Source organism: Myxine glutinosa, chromosome 5, assembly GCF_964187855.1.
Source record: "Myxine glutinosa chromosome 5, kmMyxGlut1.1, whole genome shotgun sequence".
Classification (NCBI taxonomy): domain Eukaryota; kingdom Metazoa; phylum Chordata; class Myxini; order Myxiniformes; family Myxinidae; genus Myxine; species Myxine glutinosa.
Window position 1 is genome coordinate 41,221,838 of NC_136265.1, and position 24,194 is coordinate 41,246,031.

The 24,194-nt window shown below is 46.8% G+C and overlaps 1 protein-coding gene across 1 annotated transcript in view; it reads right to left on the bottom strand.

Annotated features, from left to right (window-relative positions):
* Positions 1-24,194, bottom strand: part of LOC137427640 (gem-associated protein 5-like) — an 87,800-nt gene that overhangs the window by 48,679 nt on the left and 14,927 nt on the right. The window contains exons 7-13 of the mRNA XM_078777949.1: positions 21,905-22,073; positions 21,574-21,786; positions 14,549-14,634; positions 14,346-14,428; positions 14,028-14,155; positions 10,850-10,923; positions 8,648-8,850 (exon numbers count right to left, since the gene is read on the bottom strand). Of these exons, the coding sequence (XP_078634075.1) occupies positions 8,648-8,850; positions 10,850-10,923; positions 14,028-14,155; positions 14,346-14,428; positions 14,549-14,634; positions 21,574-21,786; positions 21,905-22,073 (956 nt within the window). The remainder of the gene's footprint in view (positions 1-8,647; positions 8,851-10,849; positions 10,924-14,027; positions 14,156-14,345; positions 14,429-14,548; positions 14,635-21,573; positions 21,787-21,904; positions 22,074-24,194) is intronic.

The window sequence follows — 24,194 nt, forward strand, 5'->3', positions numbered from 1 at the left end:
TGGACGAATCAATGACTTGCAGAACACCAATAGTTATTCACAAAACAAAACAGGTGCTGAGCTCATGCAAAAACAACAACAAAAACAACAAAAAACAGGCTGACCTTGTCCGCCTGTATGCTGCATGCTTGCATATTCCCTATTGCCCCACTTCGTCAGGTTCACTATGTTTTTTCGTTCAAATTTTTGGAGATTAGCAAAACTATACATTTTTGGAATATTCAGAGCATGAGGAATCCAAAAATTTATGTTTACATTTGCGTAGACACCTTTGCGAAAATAACACTCAGGACAGTGATGAAGATCTGTAAAAGCATATTCCTGAACGGGATAGACCTCGTAGATCCTGTGTATAGGACTTATAGTTCAATCTGATACTAACAAGGCTGCTTCCTTGCTTTATAAACCCATACCTATAACTTCAAAGGACTTGCAATATCATGTATTATGTAATAGTTATATCACAAATATTGTAGCGGTTCCCGCTGAATGTACACAATCGCCTTACACCTGCCAGGACACGGCCAGGGCGCGATCGCCATGCCGGGCTCGTTCGGACGGGCCCAGACGCGCCTCTCCTGGGCATGCCCGAACCTCCCGGGCACGCCGGTCTCGTCTTTCCCGGACATGCCCAGAGCGCCCGGGCACGCCCAGCCTCGACTTGCCAGGCCGCGTCCAGGACGCCCGGGCAAGTTCCAGACTCGCCTTTCCAGGGCTCGCCCAGAGCGTCCGGGCATGCCCGCTCTCGCCTTTCCAGGGCTCGCCCAGAGCGCCCGGGCACGCCCAGCCTCGACTTGCCAGGCCGCGTCCAGGACGCCCGGGCAAGTTCCAGACTCGCTTTTCCAGGGCTCGCCCAGAGCGTCCGGGCATGCCCGCTCTCGCCTTTCCAGGGCTCGCCCAGAGCGCTCGGGCACGCCCAGCCTCGACTTGCCAGGCCGCGTCCAGGACGCCCGGGCATGTCCAGACTCGCCTTTCCAGGACTCGCCCTTGACACCCGGGCATGCCCGGTCTCGGTTTTCCCGGGCAAACGCCCGGGCATAAATGTGTATATATATTGCTGCCCGATAAACGGGCTTTTGAGAATACCTGAGCTGTTTTGTTTCAATAAAGCAACTCGGACGAATTCCGTCTTTGGTCGCGTCAATTCTTTCGACTCGCGTTGGAGCGCAGCTCCTTCACTGGTGACCTACCGACATGGACACGGCAGTGACTCTTAAACTGCCTACCTTCTGGGAGGCTCACGCGGCTGTTTGGTTCGCCCAGGCGGACTCGCAGTTCGCCCTGCGAGGCATCACCGCGGACGACACCCGCTTCCACCACGTCGTGGCAGCCCTCGGTTCCGCAAACGCGGCCCGTGCCCTGAGCCTCCTCGAGCACCCGCCGGCTGCCGACAAGTATGACACGCTGAAGACGCTCCTCCTCGACGCTTTCGCCCTCTCACCGGCGGCACGCGCACGGCGCCTGCTCGACCTGCCCGAGCTCGGCGACACGCGCCCGTCCGAGCGCATGGACTATATGCTCTCGTTGCTCGGTGAGCACTCTCCGGATTTTCTGTTCCGCGAGCTGTTCCTTCGCCAGCTGCCTCACCCGGTACGCCTCGCCCTGGCTGGCACGTCGATCATCGATCCCCGCGCCCTCGCCAGGGAAGCCGATAAAATCTCCTCGGCGGGCCAACACATCAGCGCGGCTACCTGGAGCCTGCCGCCATCCGAGGCGACGCCCACGACGCCCGAGCGCCCTGCGCGGTTGGAGGCCAAACTGCCGGTGCAACTGGCGGCCGCCACGCCGTGCCGACCGCTTACGACACGACGGCCGGGCCTCCACCTGACCAGGCGTGGTGTTATTACCACGCCAGGTTCGGACACAAGGCTCGGACGTGCCGACCCCCGTGCACTTTCGGCAAGTCGGGAAACGGCCGGGCCGGCGTTCATTCCCAGCCATGAGCGCCGGCCACTCGGGCAACTTGCTTTTTATTCGGGACAAAGCGTCCGGGCGGCGTTTCCTTTGTGACACAGGCGCCCAACTGAGCGTCATACCCGCCTCCGAGCAGGACAGGCGGGACGCCGTTTGCGGCCCCTCTTTGGTCGCTGCTAATGGCTCGGCCATACGCACTTTCGGCCCGCGCGACGTCACCCTCTGCTTCGGCAGCCAGTGCTTTCAGTGGACCTTTGTGACCGCCTGCGTCCCCATGGCTTTGCTGGGCGCCGACTTCCTCTGCGCGCACGGGCTGCTGGTCGACGTCAAACGTCGTCGCCTCGTCAACGCCGAGACCTTCAGCTCCCTGGCGTGCACGATGAGCAGCTCCGCGCCGACCGAACTGGCGTGCGCCCTCCCGATGGCGAACGAGTTCGCTCGCCTGCTCGCGGAATTCCCGGCCCTCACGCGGCCGACGTTTTCGGCCGTCGCAGTGCGGCATGGGATCGAGCACCACATACCCACTACGGGCCCGCCGGTCTACGCCAGGGCCCGCCACCTCGACCGGGCCAAGCTCGCCGTGGCAAAGGCCGAGTTCGACGCGTTGGAGCACCTCGGCATCGTGCGGCGCTCCAATAGCGTGTGGGCCTCACCACTGCACATCGTGCCAAAGCCGGGGGGCGGATGGCGCCCGTGTGGCGACTACCGCCGCCTCAACGACGCTACCACCCCCGACAGGTACCCGATCCCGCACATCCAGGACTTTTCCGCCCGTTTGGCGGGACGGGTCATATTTTCCAAAATTGACCTGATACGGGGATACCACCAGGTACCTGTCCGGGTGGCCGACGTCCCGAAGACGGCCGTCATTACGCCGTTCGGCCTGTTCGAATTTTTGAGGATGCCGTTTGGCCTCAAGAACGCGGCCCAGGCGTTCCAGCGCTTAATGGACGGCGTGCTGCGCGACCTGCCATTTCTTTTAGTCTATCTGGACGACAGCCTCGTCGCCAGCACGTCCCGCGCCGAGCACCTCCTCCACCTCCGAACACTGTTCGGTCGCCTCAGCGAGCACGGCTTAATTGTCAACCCAGCCAAATGCCACTTCGGCACGACGACCGTTGACTTTTTGGGCCACCGCATCACCAAGACCGGGGCCGTGCCACTGCCGACCAAGGTCGAGGCCATCACCACGTTCCCGCATCCCCGTTCCATCAAGGCCCTACAAGAGTTCCTCGGCATGGTGAATTTTTATCACCGATTCGTGCCCCGCGCTGCTCAGCTCATGCGGCCCCTTTACGAGGCCCTCCGGGGCAAGCCGGCCAAGCATGACATCGTTTGGTCCACGGCCATGGACGCGGCCTTCGCGAGCGCAAAACGGGCCCTCGCCGACGCAACGCTGCTGGCTCACCCGGTGCTCAACGCGCCCATCGCCCTCACTACGGACGCCTCCAACTACGCGGTGGGCGCCGTCCATGAACAATGGGTGGACGGGGTTTGGCAGCCACTCGCTTTTTTCAGCCGGCAGCTCCGGCCGAACGAGTTAAAATACAGCACGTTCGACCGCGAGCTGCTCGGTCTATTCCTGGGCGTTCGCCATTTCCGACACCTCCTGGAGGGCCGCCCGTTCACGGCTTTCGTCGACCACAAGCCGTTGGTCTACGCAATGGCCAAAGTCACGGAGCCGTGCTCGGCCCGCCAGCAGCGCCACCTCTCCGCCGTGTCGGAATTCACCACGGACATCCGGCACGTCGCCGGCAAAGACAACGCCGTGGCCGACTGTCTTTCTCGGGCCAGCGCGAACGCGGTCCACCTCGGCGTGGACTTCGCGCTCATGGCGGCCGACTAGACCACCGACACCTCGGTGCAGGCCCTCCGGGCGGCGGACACGGGCCTCCGCCTGGCCTACATCCCCTTCGCGGGCACCGTCCTGCTCTGCGACGTCTCCCAGGGCCAGCCTCGCCCCATCGTGCCCGTTTCCTGGCAGCGCCGCATCTTCGCCTCCATCCACGGCCTTTCTCACCCGGGCCGGAAAGCTTCTCAGAAGCTGGTGTCGGCGCATTTCGTCTGGCACGGCCTTCGACGGAACGTCCGCGACTGGGCCAACGCCTGCACGGCCTGCCAGCGGGCCAAGGTCCACCGCCACACCCAGGCCCCGCTAGCAACTTTCACCGTGCCTGCACGGCGTTTCGACCACGTCCACGTGGACCTGGTGGGTCCCCTGCCCCCATCGCGGGGGTTCACCCACCTGCTCACCATGGTGGACAGGACCACCAGGTGGCCGGAGGCCGTGCCCCTCACCTCCACCACCACCGCCGACGTGGCGCAGGCGTTCATCGCCACCTGGGTCGCGCGCTTCGGCGCACCAGCGGACATCTCGTCCGACCGCGGCCCACAGTTCACGTCCGAACTTTGGGGCGCGGTCGCCCCCTCGTTGGGGGTCACGCTGCACCGCACCACGGCCTACCACCCCCAAGCCAACGGGTTGTGCGAGCGGTTTCACCGCTCCATGAAGGCCGCACTCATGGCCGGCCTTCAGGACGACGGTTGGACCGACCGGCTGCCGTGGGTCCTTTTGGGCCTCCGCACGGCCCCCAAGGAGGACCTCCGGGCATCCGCCGCCGAGCTCGTCTACGGCCAACCGCTCCGCGTCCCGGGCGAGTTCGTGCCCGACGCTACCAGTCCCTGGTCCGCCGCACACCAGCGCTCGGACCTCCAGGAGGCCGCCCGCCAATTTGCCCCCGTGCCAACGTCCCGCCACGGTGGCCCCGTCCTACGTCCCCCCCGGCGCTTCGCACAGCGGAGTACGTCTTTGTGCGTCATGACGCGCACCGGGGGCCACTCCGGCCGCCGTACGACGGGCCCTTCCGGGTCCTGCGACGGGGCGACAAGTCCTTCGTCGTCGACGGCCGGTCGGACCGGATCTCTGTGGACCGCCTCAAACCGGCGCACGTGGACGTCGACCGACCACCATGGTTGGCCCTTCCTCCGCGGCGAGGCCGCCCCCCGTCTACAGTTCCCCCCGCTCGACCACCCACCACCGGATCGGACCCCCCCCCCCCCCCCACGACCCTCCAGGGGTCGCTTCGGCCGGGTCATCCGGACCCCCCTTAAATTGACCCTGCCGGTGCAGGTCGATTCTGGAGGGGCGTGTGTAGCGGTTCCCGCTGAATGTACACAATCGCCTTGCACCTGCCAGGACGCGGCCAGGGCGCGATCGCCATGCCGGGCTCGTCCGGACGGGCCCAGACGCGCCTCTCCTGGGCATGCCCGGACTCGCTGTTCCCGGGCACGCCCGAACCTCCCGGGCACGCCCGGTCTTGTCTTTCCCGGGCATGCCCGCTCTCGCCTTTCCAGGGCTCGCCCAGAGCACCCGGGCACGCCCAGCCTCGACTTGCCAGGCCGCGTCCAGGACGCCCGGGCATGTCCAGACTCGCCTTTCCAGGGCTCGCCCAGAGTGTCCGGGCATGCCCGCTCTCGCCTTTCCAGGGCTCGCCCAGAGTGCTCGGGCACGCCCAGCCTTGACTTGCCAGGCTGCGTCCAGGACGCCCGGGCATGTCCAGACTCGCCTTTCCAGGACTCGCCCTCGACACCCGGGCATGCCCGGTCTCGGTTTTCCCGGGCAAACGCCCGGGCATAAATGTGTATATATATATTGCTGCCCGAAAAACGGGCTTTTGAGAATACCTGAGCTGTTTTGTTTCAATAAAGCAACTCGGACGAATTCTGTCTTTGTTCGCGTCAATTCTTTCGACTCGCGTTCGAGCGCAGCTCCTTCAATATAAAGACAATGGTTTTCAATTACCTTTGTTTGTTGCTTTTCTATAATCCTGAGCACTATTTTGAGGCCTTTATTGGATTCCTTGACCCAGAAAACATAGGATTTGCATATTTAATCAAGTTTCTAGGTTGACTAGAAGCCGAGGTAGCGCAAAATATGTATTTTATGGCGGCCATTTTGAAAATCCAAAATGGCGGCCATGCAGGTGTCTGTGCAAATGCCAACATTGATTTTCGGATTCTCCATGCTCTGATGATTCCAAAAATGTACAGGTTTGCTAATCCCAAAATTTTGAACGAAATTATATTTGTTAACATAGTGAACCTGACTGGTCCTGAGTGTCATTTTCGCAAAGGTGTCTACGCAAATGCCAACATTAATTTTTGGATTCCTCATGCTCTGAATATTCCAAAAATGTATAGTTTTGTTAATCTCCAAAATTTTGAAAGAAATTATATTTGTTAACATAGTGAACCTGACTAACTGTTGGTATGTTACTCTCCATTCTCTGCCATTTTGCTCTGGCACGAACCTCAAAATCAGTGCAGAAATAAAATTCTAACGAGAAAGCATCTGAAAATGCAAAGCCCACCCGCCTCCGTTTGTATCGACACGTCTTCTTCCGTATGCTCAAATAACAGAATCATTAAAAAAAAAATACAAAATGAAAATTGAAGATTTCATGCTTGAGATCTAAAAGATAATCAACTCCCACCTTTTCAATAGTGAACCAATATGAAAATTCTTAAAATTTCAGGTCAATCGGGTGAAAATTGGTGATTTTACGCAACCTTGACCTTTGACCTTTTGATCTCATAAAAAACACCAATCAACTCCTACCTTTTGATTGGTGAACCAATTCGGTGACCCAATGTGCAAATTCCTAAAATTTCAGGTCAACTGGGTGAAAATCGACGATTTTATGTGACGCTGACCTTTGACCTTATGACCAGATTTTTAATTTGCCTTCTCCATATTCTCATAATAAAGCTTTGGTGAACATTTGATGAAAAAACTCCAATGGTAAATTGAAATTTCAGGTAAATTGGATGAAAATTGATGATTTTATGTGACTGACCTTTAACGTTTTGACCTTTGGACAACATTTTTAATTTGTCTTCTCCATATTATCAAAATAGAGCTTTGTTAAAAATTTGATGACAAAACTCAAATGGTAAAAAGGTTATGGGCCGGACACACACACGCCGGAACACGATCCCTGGTGTTGGGCTAGCGGCTAGGGTGCCGGCTTAGGATCCTAGGATCCTGGGTTCGAATCTCGGTCGATCGCCGAATTAACGCCAGGGGGGTTGACTCAGCCTGTCATCCTTCCGAGGTCGGCTAATTGAGTACCAGTTCACTGGTAATTCCCTGTTTGTCGTTAGGCGGCAAAAAGGGTTGGCGTCAGGAAGGGCATCCGGCCGTAAAACATTGCTTCAAAAAGGGGACCAAAAAACAACAACTACCACGGTCCCCGAAAAGGCCAACCCCCGCTTTGCGGGGAAAAATGGCCTCTAAACGGTGGTTACACACACGCATAGACACGTGTGTATGTGATGACATCATGCCCTTCTGTAGTTCAGTGTGACGTGCAGAACGAAGCGCCGAATCACTGGATGCTTTTTAATATCGACACCGATTTTTACTTGAAAATATCGACAACAAGAATGCAAGGCCTCATCAACGACACAGCCCCCAAACGCACCTTAAAAATGGGACGTATAGATTTTACATTTAAATAACCAAATAAATAATTAATTAATTAAATGCCGTGAAAAGGTAAAATATATACCACATCTAAATGTCGAATTCAAGGTGGCATGTTGGCAGCAGTGATGGTAAAGGTGTATGCAAATACATAAATGATTCAAAGTTGTGTGTTGGTGGTAGAAGACCACTCCCTTTTGGATCTGCAAATGCATATAGCTACCGAAGAAGTTTCCTAGGCTAGAGTGGGCACAATCCTGGACGGGTTGCCACTCCAACGCAAGATATTCGAATGGCTAATTCTTCGCAGTAAGCTGGTACTCATTTTGCCGACCTTGGAAGGATGACGGGCTGAGTCAACCCACCTGGTGTTATTCAACGGTATGACAGGGACTCAAACTCAAGACCCTAAGATCTTAAGCCAGCCACCTTAACCGTTAAACCAACACCAGGCTTATGCTGGTAGTTGGGATGGTAAAGTGTATATAAATAATAATGGTTCCCGGAAGCATAAACAATTGGTCCTTGGTCAACATCAGTAATGTAGTAACGGAGCATTACGTAGAGTTATGGACATTACGAAGAAAGCAGTAACGGAGCATTACGTCACTCAAAATCCACTGCCTGTCACCTGACCCAAGGCCGGAAGGGTTTTTTGTTTTTTTTAAACAGACGTGCAATAATCCAGAGATAAATTGGAGCTAAAGCGAAGTCGATGGTGCACCATCACAAATCCCCACGCTTCCCACCGAAAGCAAAAGTTGATAGATGGCAAAATGTACCACGAATGGCTCAATATCAAACTTTGAGTTAATGTTTTTCCCGTTTTGACTCCTGTGACCTCAAGAGAAGGCAGAAGAAGGTAATATGCGGAGGTAAGTAGTCTGCTCGCCTTTGGGGTGTGAACGGAGATCAAATCCAAAAAAGCTTTATATATTTCATGTGTCCCCCAATGTTGATTGCACATATAAAGTTTCGTTTAAAAAGGTGACCGTAATTGCATTTTTAGGTATTTAACCTTTTGGCCACACCCCATGGGGCGGGGCCAAAAATGATACTGCACTTGTACCTTTGTGTCATGTGGTGATCATAACTGCCAAGTTTGGCACATTTTTGCCCAACCGTTTACGAGGAGATAGCGTGACGGACGGACAGACAGACAGAACCGATTACAATACCCCCCCCATTTTTTTCAAAAAGTGTGGACATAAATATGCCAATTGGTGGAAGTCTGGCATGTGTGCATACATAAGATGTCATGTAGGCTGTGCACATAGATCACAGCATTGTTGGAGCCCGACGCCAGCATCCCTGACAGGAGTTGGGATTGGAGCGTCTCCGACTGTCCAGGAGGCAATGGCGGGTGCCAGCGCAGAGCGTTCACCAGCTTGTGATGTTGTTGAATGACGCAGACAAGACACAGGTTCGGGACTCGGTAAACTTCAATGGAGCTGAAAGTATACAGCCAGGAAGAATGGCATTAACATTGGTTAATTAAATAATCCAGTGGACAATCACGTGATAAAACAAGTCAACAAGCAGGAAATGTTTTTTAAAAATAAGTATATTCATAATTTAATGACCATTCATGTGAAACCACCAAACAGCTCTGGATGTTGTTGTCATGACGTCGGTGAGGGAGGTTGGGGGGAAACAGTATAATCGGTATGCAAATAAAAATTGGCCAATCAAGACGCTTGCATGAATCAATCGCTGAATCGTCGCTCGCTGAGCGAATCGTCAATCGCTGAATTAACGCCAGGGGGGTTGACTCAGCCTGTCATCCTTCCGAGGTCGGCTAATTGAGTACCAGCTCACTGGTAATTCCCTGTTTGTCGTTAAAGGCGGCAAAAAGGGTTGGCGTCAGGAAGGGCATCCGGCCGTAAAACATTGCTTCAAAAAGGGGACCAAAAAAACAACAACAACCACGGTCCCCGAAAAAGGCCAACCCCCGCTTTGCGGGGAAAAATGGCCTCTAAAGGTGGTTTTTTTTTTTTTTTTAAGACGCTTGCATGAAGAAAAGTTGGAGATGTAATGACCTCAGCTATGCTAGATTTAAAGAAAAACAAAACGTTTGGCTTTTCATTAGGGATTTCTCTGGTTGGAAAGATTACCTCGGGGGTACGCACACTCACCTCTAAGCTGTCTAGTTTGAGTTCAAATCCCGACCCCGCTATGAACTGTCATCCCGGTGTTTCATGCCGTCCCTCGGATGCACGTTAAACTGGGGGTCCCTTCTGCCAGCATTAGTTGATGGATGTTAAAGACACCGCAGTGTCCTTTGCGAAGAAGAGTAGGCGAGTTATTGCCGGCAACCTAAACAAATACCAGATTCCTGCCACAACCTGCAGGGGGCACTACATCAGCGGTAGAGCTGTGCCCCCTCAGCCAATGTCACGACTCAAAGTAATGTGCTGCATACAAAAGGAGAAGGAATGTATTATCGGGCCAAATGGGGAAAAATAAACTCTGCAGATGCACACAAATCGATCCACACGAGCTGAAAGAAATATGGCCGGAAGGCAACCCAACGACAGCCAACAAAATGGCATCAAAAATACTAGAACGGCACTCTAATAGAGAGCATACCTCCGCCTGGTTGGCCCCATCACTCAATGGTGAAGAATCACTTTTAAAAGTTCTACTAGCTCGATCCGGATCCGGAGCTTCACCAAAATTGAATCGATGCTTCCTTGTCACACACACAACCGGTCCAGAAAGTTTTGTCCAGATCCGTCCAAAACTTTTTGAGATATATCCTGCTATGTATCGTTTTGGCCCTATCTCCCAATGGTGAAGAATCACTTAAAATTCTAGTCGCCGAATACGAATCTGGATCTTCACCAAAATCTAATCACTTCGTCCTTGTGAAATAGGCTACACATCTCTGCCAAATTTCGTCCGAATCCATCCACAACTTTGAGATATTTTGTTCACAAACAAACGGACAGACAGGGGTGAAAACAACCTCCATCCACCGTTGGTGGCGAGGGTAACAATGCCACCATTCGGCTGGTTCTGGCTCCACTTAACGGCCCCAATTATTCAGACCAACTTGTGGGTTCGGCCTGGGCATGTTTAAGCTCGAAGTGATTTACAAGCTGACTGGTTAGACCTAACGGTTAACTGCAGCAGATTTAGGCAGGAATTTGTAATGTATTCAGGGTGCTGGTGAGGATTCGCCTACTCTTCGCAAAGGACACCGTGCGATCTTCAATGTCCACCAACTAATGCTGGCAGCCGGGACCCAGCTTATCGTCCATCTTTGGGATCACTCTGCCTGCCAGACACCAGGATGACAGTTTGTAGCTGGGTCGGGCTTGGAACCCAGGCTCGATGCCTCGGAGGCGAGTGTGCGTACCTCTAGTCCATCCTGCCAGCCCCTAAGGCCCCATTACCCATAAACACCAACACTCGAGCTTCCTTTGAGGTACCATGCTTAGTGCTTACCCATCCTCGTTTCCCAGAGCCACAGCTTTGCCATCCGGTTTCCACGACACTTCACTCCTCAGAGCAAACTTTTGCTGCAATATGAAATCAAAGTGAAAGAAAATATTCTGAACATTATTCCAAATAAATCTGACTACAGTCAGAGAAAGCTCACTCTTGTAAAGTTTGCACGAAATGATGTCACTGGTGCTCAATCCTTTAAAGTCCTTCTTGGTCAACATCAATCTAATGGTGGATTCAAAGTATCCGCCAGAAGCAACATTTCACACAAAACTTAAAAGGTGTGAAAACCCATGAGTTAAAACTATTGGATTGGGAGCATCATGATTATTCACATGTTAAAGGAAACCTGAATGATAAGTTTCTCAGATTAGCAAACAAACTCGCAAGCAAAGACAAAAAAAAACATCAGACTTCTACGACGTCTATGACGTATTGTTAGCCCATCCACCAAGCAGTGGGAGACGGGGTTTTGCAAACGTGTGTGTGCGTGTCTAGGTCACAACTTTTTCACAATCTGAGCTTTTGTCATGAAATTTTCAACGAACCCCGATTGTGAGAATAAGAAGAAGACCAATTAATAACTGGTCAAACTGTTAAAGGGCAAAGTCACAGTAAATACAAATCGGCCTTATTAGCTCGTCCGACATGCAGCACGAGACAGCCGGGTATTGTATCCGCTTCCGTATTTCTTTATTTACAATTTGAGCTTCTGTCAATTTTTCAACAAACTTTTATTACGAGAACTAGTAGGCACTCCCACCCAGAAGGTGGGAGTGCCCGTTAGTTCTTATGATAAGGGGTGGGAGTACCCTTCTCGGACCACCTACGGTGGCTAATGTGCTGTGGCACATTCTTGGACATGCACTTTATAATTTGTATTTTAGAAAGAAATTTTATTGATCACATCATACTCGATATCAAAAAGTAAAGAAAGACAAGTCAGGAGATGACGATGGTTCACGAGCGGTATTCAACGATAAAGGAGGACTATAACCGAAACAGGCCCGGACAGGCCAGGCCCGGAAATGCCAAAACTAAGGTTGCTGACCTTGAAATGAGATAGAAAATAATGTATAATCAGTTATGAGGTTAGTTAGCGACACAATACCGAAAATTCGGTGAAATATGAAATGAAAAAAATAAAATAAATAAATAAATAAATAAAATGAAAAAAAAAATCATAATAATAATAAATGAAAAATCGAGCTCCATGGGATCGAACCAAAAATCGAACCAAATATCGAAACCCCTGTCAGATTCCACCAAACCCCTCGGAGAAGATGTAGCTTGAACTCGATTACCCCCTAGAAAGACATCTTTTTCGGGCGTGGCTCCGCCCACAATGGGCGCAATACGCCCACTCTATGCAGGACACAACTAGATCATGATATCAACCTCCCACCCAAGTTTCATCAAGATCGGATGATATCATCGGGTAGTTATGCTGCGGACAAACAGACGCACACACATGACGAATATAGTTGTCACTTGATAACTCGTGAACCAATATGTAATAGTGGCTCCTACTAAAGGAGGCGCTATTTCTGCCACAAGTCAATTTTGGAGTTTCGGTGACATCCATTTTTGCTCCATTATAGTAAGAACATATGGAGAGCACTAATTATTTTAAATGCTACTTTTTTTTAAACTTTTTTTTTTAGTTGTTTTCATCAAATTTAGTTTGTGCACAAAGTGGATGCGAATCACCAAAAACGAATCTATCCTTCCTTGTCAGACACCCAACTGGTCCACCAACTTTCGTCCAAATCCGTCCACAACTTTTTGAGATATCCTGCCCTGCTATTTAGCGTTTTTGGCCCTATCTCCCAATTGTGAAGAATCACTTAAAATATTCTAGTAGCCGGGTCCGAATTCGGATCCGGATCTTCACCAAAATCTAATCATTTCGTCCTTGTGACATACGCTACATCTTCGCCAATTTTCGTCTGAATCCGTCCACAACTTTTTGAGATATGTTGTTCACAAGCAAACAGACAGACAAATAGACAGGGGTGAAAACATAACCTCCATCCACCTTTGGTGGCGGAGGTAATTATAGTGTGCGGATCCAGATCTTCATCAAAATCGAATCAATTCGTCCATGTCACACACCCAACCTATCCACCAAATTTCGTTTGAATCCATCCTTAACTTTTTGAGATATCCTGCTGACAGACAAACAAACAAACAGACGAGTGAGAAAAGAGAGAAGAAAAAAAAACAAGAAAACTTCCAACCACCTGGTATTTGTTCACATACCGACTCAACGCCATTAGGGAAACTTGGGAGAAGCACTACGTATGGAAAAGGGAGCATAGTCCCTCCCAAAATGCCCCCACACCGAATATAATTTGTGTGGCATTTGCATACAAAGTCATACCAAACGAGGCTGTGCAGGGCATAGGAGGATTTACAGTCAGACAATTTCATGATCAGATGGGAACAAGAAACAACGCGCACGCACGCACGCATGCATGCACGCACACACACACACACACTTAATTGTACAGTATCGGTTGTTCCTAAACAAATAATTTCAAGGATTGTTGTAAATGATGTTAATTTCACAACATCCCATATTCAACTTTATTTAAATTGTAAACCTCAAACATAGTTTCTCCACCTAAAGCAAAAACGTCAACCCGTAAGCAACTGACTAGTTTCCCGACTGCATGGATCATCAGCTGGGCACCGTTCTTCCTCGAGGTTTCAATCCTTTCAGCCCAGTATGTGATTGTGAAATTGTGAAATATGATTGAAATATATATGAAAATATGATATGAATAATATAAAATAATAATATGAAATAATAATAATATAATAATAATTTATAATATTATAATAATTTATAATATATTTATATTTATATTTATTAATAGTTATATTTATTAATATTTATATATATTAAAATAATTTATATAATATTACAATAAATATATAAATTTATAATATTATAATTTATAATATAATAATATTATAAGAATTTATAATATAATAATAATAATAATAATAATAATAATAATAAAAATAATATGAAATATAAAAAAGTATATGATTGTGAAATAAGGAGAAGGTGCTGCCCCCTTTAGGCAGTGTGTAATATATATATATTTCATGCTCAGAAAGGAAAAAAAAACAAAAAAACCACACACACACACGGGTGTACAATGCATACCTTCAGGCCACAGGCATCCTGGATGAGATTGTTAAGGTTTATGCCATCTGATTTGAGTCGTTGTGAGTTGTGCATGATCACCACTCCATCTCCCCCGCAGCTATACAATGCAATCCATTGCGAATCCCCTGCACACAACACGAGCTCATGTGCCAACATTGCATCACCTGTGAGCTATAACCCACTCGGTATAAAAACCACAAGAAACTCAGATAACATACGAGTGTCGTGACATCATCGGTCTAGGTAAAGCGGGGATCGCGTAACCCGCAAGACCGGGAACAATGGAAGGGCAGGTCTGTGAGTGCGCGACCATACCTGTGGAGTCCAAATGCAGAGCTGGACCCCAAGTCAGTGAATACACCGTTCGCTTGTGATAGGTGTTCGATATCCGTGGTGTCCTGAGGTAAGAGAAGTGTTGTTGCAAAAACCCGTAAAAACAGATCAAGCTTTAAACGTCACAGTGAAAGGATGGTCTGACGTTCCGCGGACGTGTAAAATTTCCAAATGAAGCAACAAACCTATTTGAGACCACGTCGTAGATGCCGACCTTTCCATCGTCGGTACCGAAGGCCAAGCAACCCTCACGGTTTGGATGCCAAGCAAGCTGTAAGTATTACCAACAGCAACAATCGTTTTATTTAAGAAAATAACAGGGCAACAGAGTCCACAGGCATTTGTCAACGATTCTTTAAAAATGATCAAAACTTGGTTACAAGGGTGGTTAAACATTGACCTGAACTATTGTTTAAAACTATGAGAAACTTGTCTTGAAAGATATATTTGTGACAGGGTAAAATTAATTATTGTGAAACTAATTTCACAACATCCCATATTCAACTTTATTTAAATCGTAAACCTCAAGCATAGTTTCTCCACCTAAAGCAAGAACCTTAACCTGTAAGCAACTGACTAGTTTCCCGACTGCATGGATCATCAGCCGGGCACCGTTCTTCCTCGAGGTTTCGATCCTTTCAGCCCAGGACCTCTCCAAACGGCGGATCCACAACCTCGATCATGGATCCACATCAATCGATGGTACATCAGTAGATCCAAAACCTCAGTTGCGTCCAGGCAGTCAGTCAACCCATCACGCGCACGCACGCACGCACGCACGCACACACGCACACACACACCTTGAAGAACTAGACTTGCCAGTGAAGGCCAGTGTCGATCTGCGGCGGCAGACAGGTAGGACGACGGATGAATCAACAGGACGATGATCGAAGTGTGTTAACTGGGAAGCAAGGAGAAGCTGGCATTTCGAAGAGTGAACCTTTTGAAGAGTTCACCCTTGCTCCATGTGGTTCATTCTGTCCATCATTAAATGATTTGCTCCAATCAAATATGGACGCCCTTGACAAACAATCATCTCCATACTGTGAGGCTAATAGACTGCGAATTTCAACAAATTTATATTTTAATGAACCTGAAGTTTCATAATCATTTGTCATTCCACTCTCCTGATTATCTCATTTGACGCCATCTTGGGTTTCAGCACATACGTTATTGTCAGAACATGACATTGTGCACGGCTGCTCCATGACCGACTCATGGACCGAGGATGTTTGCAACTGCTCATCCGCCTGCTGGAGCTAGGCCTCGACATAAGTGGCACCGGTGGAGATGTTATGGGGGTTGCGGGAGAAGGGGTGGAGTGGGTTGATTTACAAAGGAGCTCCAACATCTTGGAGGACTCGACCTCTGTTTTTGAAGGCAAAGGCCACCTGTCCGGCATTGTCTTCTTTAACAATTTTTGCTAATTGTTGGTGTTAATTACCTCCGCCACCAAAGGTGGACGGAGGTTATGTTTTCGCTGTTTGTTTGGGTGCAGGATATCTCGAAATGTTGTGGTCGGATTCCGATGAAATTTGGTGGGCAGGTAGGGTGTGTGACAAGCACGAATTTATTTGATTTTGGTGGAGCTATGAATCCGGATATGAGAATAATAATAAAATAATTTGGAACTGATTCTTCACCATCAATTGAGAGATGGGGCCAACAACGATATATAACATATAGTATGACATCTCAAAAAGTTGTTGTGGACGAGTTATGACAAAACTTGGTGGATGAGTAGTTGAGTGACCAGAACAAGCTGATTAAATTTTGGTTCAGGTCCGAATCCAGATCCGGCCTATCAGTTGATACAAAACGCAAACTGTTCAGCCTGGTGGCCCGGTGTTGGCTTAGCGGTTAGGGTGCCGGCTTGGGATCTTAGGATCCTGGGTTCGAATCCCGGTCGATCGCTGAATTAACACCAGGGGGGTTGACTCAGCCTGTCATCCTTCCGAGGTCGGCAAATTGAGTACCAGCTTGCTGGGATGAATGATCACGGTGTGTACCCCGGTTTAGAATAGGTACACCGTATCCCTGCGCATCTTAAGAGGAGACTAAGGGTTGGCGTCAGGAAGGGCATCCGGCCATAAAAACATTGCCTCAAACAGGGAACCATGATTGTCATGGGGCCCGCAAGGCTAACCCCTGCTCTAGCGGGGAAAATGGCCTTAAAAACGATCATTCATTCATTCATTCATTCTGGTGGAGGTATGCTCTTTAACGAGTGCCGTTCTAGTTTGTTAATGTATTCACATGCCTCTAGTGCATTTTCTTGTACCTTCGTAAGGGGCTAGAAAGTTGCTATCCAGGACACCTGCTCTTGTGGGCCTTGGTTTGGTCTGTTGCTGAGTTTCCTCCCATTCCTCTCCTCATTCCCTGTTGATTTATTCCCCTGCTTGTTGCCTTACTGTCAGTGGATTGTTTTTTACCCGCCACCATATCCTCAATTTCCGATAAATAAATAAATAAAAACAGGATACCGCATTATAACGAGTAGACTATTGGTTACCAAGTCTACAAAGACAAATTCCATCAAAAATGATTACTCGATGCATACTGTATTACTGGCCGATTTAAGAAAGAAAAAAAAGAAAAAAAACTCCGTTAAATTTCAACCAGCGCCTTGATTACATTACAATGAGAGTCAGTAAGGAGGCAATTATGAAGCTGGAAATACGAAAATGGTTTAAATTCCGAGAAAACGACTTTGCCTGGAGAGAGTTTCAAGTTTTTTTCAAAAAGATCTGACTCGATTTTACTCTCAAACACACTCAAAAAATAGAAATAACAAGAAAGTCGCCATGCAGAGCACGATACCTGCGAAATCTCCAAAACAACTTTGACATTAAAAATAACTGGTGGTTGAATTCAGTGACATGATATGCAAATCATGATATGCAAACAACATGATGTGCAACAAACATGACATGATATGCAAACCACATACAAGGCTTTCATCCGTAGCTCAATGGAGTACTGCTCTCCCCTCTGGGCTGGTGCTCCTGCTTCACAACTAGCTCGGCTTCACGCTGTTGAAACCAAAGGTTTCAGAATCATTGGAATCGCCCGCAATGAAGCCGTCTCCAAGGCCTTTCACTCACCCACCGCAGGCAGGTGGTCTTTCTGTCTTCCACCGACTCCTCTCCGGCCTAGCTCCCCCAGCTCCATCTGTGCTCTGTCCCCCAAATATTCCTACAGGTCGCACAAGATCTGCCAGCAACCCTCTTATGGTTAAATTGCCGAAATCTAGGCTCTGCTCACCTTCACTCTTTCATTCCTCTTTTCTCCCGCCTCTGGAACAAACTCCCACACTCCTTCAATCCCACTCCTCCCTCCAGGTCTTTAAAACAGCTGTTCACCACCATCTCTTATCTTCCCCCATCCAAAACCTTGATCTTTTCTACCCCTGCTAATTCACCCCAGGTCCACTTTTTTTGAAATTCCAACTTCTTTCCTGAAAGTCCTTGCAGTCTCCATATGTTTTATACCTCTCCCACCCCCCTTCCCATTCCCCCTCTCCCAAAGCCCTCTCCATCCCACAGATCTCTCGATGTCCCTGCTCTCAAATGTTGTGTTTGTGTCCTTCCCCCCCCTCTCCCCATCTTGTCTACCGCTCCCCTTATTATATGTTTTATGTGTCGGTTTGTCTTTCTGTGTGATTAATGTTAGCTCTTTCACGAGCCTCGATCTTACATACAAAAAAACAAAAAAACAACAAAAAAATCGTTCAAATTTTAAGTCAATCGGATGAAAATTGGGGATCTTAGAAATTACGCCTAAGTTGGTGACCTTTGGCCTATGTTGTCCTCAAAAACAATTTGTGGTTGAATTCAATGACAAAATATACAATTCCTCTTCAAATTTAAAGTCAATCAGAGGAAAATTGACGATTTTAGAAATTTGGCCTATGTTGACGTTTTGGTCTATGTTGACCTTAAAAATAATTGGTGGTTGAAATCAGTGACCAGATATGCAAATCCTCTTCAAATTTCAAGTCAATCATATGAAAATTAAGGATTTTAGAAATTTGACAAAGTTGTTGACCTTTGGCCTACATTGATCTTTTTACCTCAAAAACAATAGGCTTCTTGCTTATGACAAACTCGACCAGGCGGTGAAGTTTTGTGAAGATCGGAGTAAAAATGTGACCTGTAGGCAATTCACATACATACAGACAGACAAAAACAGACAGAATAACGCACAAGACCAACCAATATACTTTTCGATTTTCGCAAGTAATAAAAAAAAAACTTAAAAAAAACTAAAGAGTTCATCAAACACTTTACCCTGCACAATCTTGAGAAACAAAGACATGGGCAGGGTTTTGAGCGGAAAATTTGATTGGTCACGACAAAATATCAACTACCACTAAATGGCAGGGTTTTGAAAGTGCCAAAAAGGCAATTTGTGTTCTACAGTGTTCAAGTATATAATTCAATTGAAATAAAATAAAGATTGTAAAAGTTGTACAATTTAGAAGTTTATGCCCGCCATTGACCCAGCATCTTTTACACCACCTTACTTAACCCTTTGAGTACGGATGACGTTCAGTGCCACAACTCGCGAAAAAGTTTTGTGTACGGATGACGTTACGACACGTCAACTATATCTATAAATAGATCGTCAGTACATGGTTGCATTCCCGTACCAAAATGCAAAATTAATCCCGTTTTATCAAATTTATCAAGGTTCGGGAATTTTTTATAAATTTGATTAGGTTGTTGGGGATCCTGGGATTATCAAAAAAAAAATCCCGTACTCAAAGGGTTGACACGTTACATCAGTTTTTAATTTTTTTAATTTTTTGGATACAAGATCGAGGCTCGTGAAAGAGCTAACATTAATCACACAAAAAGTCAAACCGACACATAAAACACAAAATAAGGGGAGCAGTAGACAAGATGGGGAGAGGGGGAAGGACACAAACACAACATTTGAGAGCAGGGACATCGAGAGAACTGTGGGAGGGAGAGTGCTTGGGGGGAGGTGGGAGAGGTATAAAACATATGGACACTGCAAGGACTTCCAGGAAAGAAGTTGGAATTTCGAAAAAGTGTATCTGGGGTGAATTAGTGGGGGTAGAAAAGATCAAGGTTTTGGATGGGGGAAGATAAGAGATGGTGGTGATCAGCTGTTTTAAAGACCTGGAGGGAGGAGTGGGATTGAAGAGAGTGAGGGAGTTTGTTCCAGAGGCAGGAAAAAAGGGGAATGAAAGAGTGAAGGTGAGCAGAAAGCCTAGATTTTGGCAGTTTAACCATAAGAGGGTTGCTGGCAGATCTTGTGCGACCTGTAGGAATATTTGGGGGACAGAGCACAGAGAGAGCTGGGGGAGCAAGGCCGGAGAGGAGTCGGTAGAAGACAGAAAGACCACCAACCTGCCTGCGGTGAGTGAGTGAAAGGCCCTCGGAGTTAGCTTCATCGCAGGAGATTCCAATGATTCTGAAAACTTTGGCTTCATGAAACTGAGTTATTTGTGCCTTTTGATTGTGCCCTTTGTGATGTTGTTAAAAACAGGAAGTTTCCTGTTTAGAATGGTTTTCACTTCTCTCTCTCTTTTTCTGTCTCTCTCGGTCTCTCTCGGTCTCCGCATTCGCAATCGGGACGGATTCAGAACCAAAGTACTGCTAAACAGCAGGTTCGTTTTCCGATTCATGTTCAAAATATAACATTCAATCGAAATCAAGTTGTCCCTCAATCATAAACCGACGTTTGTAGACAGAGTGAACAAACTGCTTTACCCCTTTTCGCTTCACGTGCGCACGGGGGATAATAACATTTCATGAAACTAAGCAAGACTGAAAGTCTAAGAGCGGCATAGCCGAGCTTGTAAAATATTATAAACCACAAACACACACGATTAGCTTTTTAAACAGTCGCTAATGCTGTTTTTAACATTAAACAAAGAAATTTGGAGGAATCCCGACATCTGTGAGTTAAGTTTTACTTACAGAACTGAGGGAAGATCTACTGTAATCTGTATAACCCACAACAATTGGGTTAATAACATGCTATCAAAAAACCGAGGCGAATTCCTTACTTCCGCAGCTGTTAGTACCGTACACCGCTTATCATCGATTCATGAACCATACACCGCTTCAATTCATTAACTTTGTATTCACGACATTGGGATTAAAGTGTGATGGTCATATTTCCTATATTATGATTATTATTATTACAAAAACGATACTACTGAAACGATACACTACTGTATTAAGAAACCTGGGCTTAATTTGTCCGAAACAGCCCGAAGGTGAGGGATGAAGCCGAAGGCCGATACGTACAGTTTTGTTGGAAAATACATAATGCCGATGCTTTCGATATTTGATGGTCATTTTAACAATCGGTTTGTTTGTGTTTCACACTGAATGAAAAACGTAAAGGTAGAGCATGGCGATTGTGATATATGACAGGTTAGACGATATGTTCGGCCTGAACAAAATTGGAATCAAAATGGCAGTGTGTGGAGAGTCAGCCGCCGTATTGCCGTAATGACATCAGACGTAATCACATCACCCTGTCATGTGACCAGATAATCAGCTCTGATTGGTATACATTTGAGGGGACATACAGATGGGCAAACACTGTTCTAGATGGTTTTGCCCTATGGGCTACGCCATAAAAAAAAGTTAAATATACTTACACTAAGAGACCATTTGTGTGAAACGACCTTCAACCCATGGCTACTAGTCACAACAGCAAGAAATAAATAAATAAATAAATAAATAAATAAATAAACAAGAGGGAGAATTGCTTGGTAATACAAGCCCCCTACTGGTCCCAATAAATGTTCTTGTTCCAGCAACTCAGCAATTGGGAGCCATATACAGGAGGACAAATTGTTTTAGGTATGCAAAACTACAGAATAAATTACAGTTTCTGTAACTTGTCATAATAAAGCCATGTACCAAGTTTCAGTTCAATATGTTAAAGGGTAAGGGGAAAAAGTCTGGAAACCACAGTTGGGACAGACAGACGTAGAGCAAACACATAGACCCCTCCGGTGAAGCCGGTTGGGGACTGATAATTGAGGATTTAACTGAACGAGCGAACAATTTTGACATCAAATTAAATAAATAATAAAATAAAAAAAACAAATATCTGTTTAACTAGAGGATGTCCAGTATGTCTGCACATTGGTGATCTTTGATGTTAAAAAAATGGCAAGGCCTAAACTAGAGGCGAACCTATAAGGGTTTGAAATGCGTACCGCAGTGACCTTGCTCCGAATCCCCTGCCAGAGTGAGCGCACACACAGAGCATCAAGCGGAGCCAGTGTGTCCCAGACGCGCACGGTGCAATCGCCGACTCCAACTGCCAAGGAGCCGGGATCCACTGGGGAAATGGTCAGCGCATAAACAAACCCTCCCAAAGATGGCAGGGTCCAGAGGCAGGCAGGAGTGAGCAAGTCCCAGCAACGAATCTGCACGAATGAGAAACTGACATTGCTCACAAACAATGAACAACGAACCGAGCACGTAAAGTCCAAAGTGCAACTAAACAGGTAACAGGTAAGCCTCATGGCTCTGAAATAATCTCACATCGCGGTCCATGGATGTAGACAGCAACAGCTCACGGCCTGACTGATTTTGAAAACCAACGAGACCAAAGACGACACGCGTGTGGTGCTGTCCATCTGCAGCAGCTCCTCCGAGGATGGTGCTAGTAAACTTGTCGTCTGCACTTATATCCCACTGTAGCAGCTCCCCCCTGTGTGTGATTGGGAAGAATGTGTAACATTGGCAAGGTTCGTTCCACTTTGTGCCCCACTGCCCCACGGTCATTATGTTGCCTTTTGTCTCCTTGCCCTTCCATGAGCCGACATTCTAACCCCCCCCCCCCCCCGCCTCCCCCCCCTAACAAAAATCCCACAAGTTTTGTCACCCCAAAGGTAAGTATGCTACCTCTGCACCACCCCTTTGCCCAATTAACTTGATAAATACTTCTCTCAGTTTAATGACCGACTTGAGCAAGGCAATCTCCCACTATTATGCCCAACTGACATCACAAAATGTATTTTTATGTTGGAGGTAATTAAATGGTGTAACTCACATTCATGCATTGACATCAAAGAAAATTGCAAACACGATAAAAAAGGGACGTACAAACTTTGCCCTCATTCAGAGATGACGAAGAAGAAATACAATGCACGAGCCATGCGTACCAGTCACTTTGATGACGGATTTAATCAAAAGACAACATATAGCATGTCTATCGAATGAAACTTGGACAGGTTGGGTGTGTATGCAGGACGAATGGATTGGATTTTGAGGAAGATCCGGATACAAGATTTTGTTTTTTTAAAGCGATTTTTCACAATTGAGAGAGTTGGGGCTAAAAACGTTGTTTCAAAAGTTGTGGACGGATTCGGACAAAACTTGCTGGATGAGTTGGGTAGGTGACAGCAACAAACCGATTTGATTTTGGTTAAGGTCTGGATCCAGATCCAGCCTATCAGTGGCATACAAACCGTAAACTGTTCAGCCTGGTGGAGGTATGCACTCTACCTAGTGACGTTCTAAGTCTTGTTTTGTTGTTTCTGTTGAGGTGGCTGTTGCCGTTTTGTGCACTCCCATTTCCTATTATTTATTTTTATATATATATATATATATATATATATATATATATATATATATATATATATATATATATATACATATATATATATATATATATATACATATATATACATATATATATATATACATATATATATATATATATATATATATATATATATATATACACATATATATATATATATATATATATATATATATATATATATATATATATACAGTATATATATATATATACAGTATATATATATATATATACAGTATATATATATATATACAGTATATATATATATATACAGTATATATATATATATATATATATATATATATATATATATATATATATATATATATATATATATATATATATATATATATATATATATATATATATATATTCCAGAAATACTACTATGTATAATTTTGTGTGCTCCTTTCATGTCCATCACACTATTATAAAAGCTTCCTGTTTTCACACCATTAGAGCCTCTATATTAAAGCTGCAAGTCTTTAATCATATTCCCTCCCAGGGAGGAGGGCTTTCAAAACATCGTTTTAATGATTAAATGGACAAAAAAAATTTGTTCTGAGTAAATATATTGTCCTGTGACGACCCTGTAGTGAACACCGCAGGATGCCACAAATGACCAAACGAGCTTAACACTCCGAGGCGTTCAATTCAATATGACGGTATCCGATATACGCGTGGGAAAGGGGGATGACGAACTTACCTGGACGGCCTCCACCCGACGTCTTCACACCTGGATAAATTAACTCAAACCGAGACGGAATTAAAATGTACAAATAAACAGGTTTAATGAAAGAAATGCTGGTAACAAAGAAAATGCACGATAAACAAAATTCCTAATTGGAGCGCTCCCACACAGACTCGAATACAAACAATGGGATGAAATAACTGAAAATAAATACATGTTATTTAGTGGGCACTTACCTCAAATCATCTGGTGTATCTCATCAGGAATCGTCAAAGATCGTTTGAGGCCTTGGCGGGAAACGCACCTTTGGCGCGCAGCTCGTGGGCGGGAAAACCAAGTCTCCATGCACAGTTCGCTTTTCCAACCGCGCTTATCTTCATCGTCCTCGCGCAGGAAACAGCAGTCCTCAGTCGCAGCTCTTCCTCCTCATGACCACTAGGAAGATGTCCTCCTCACGACCACCAGCAAGATCTCGGAACACGGCCATGCGCGATGAAGCTTCCTTGCGCAAAGGCAATAGCGACCGTTCACCACCA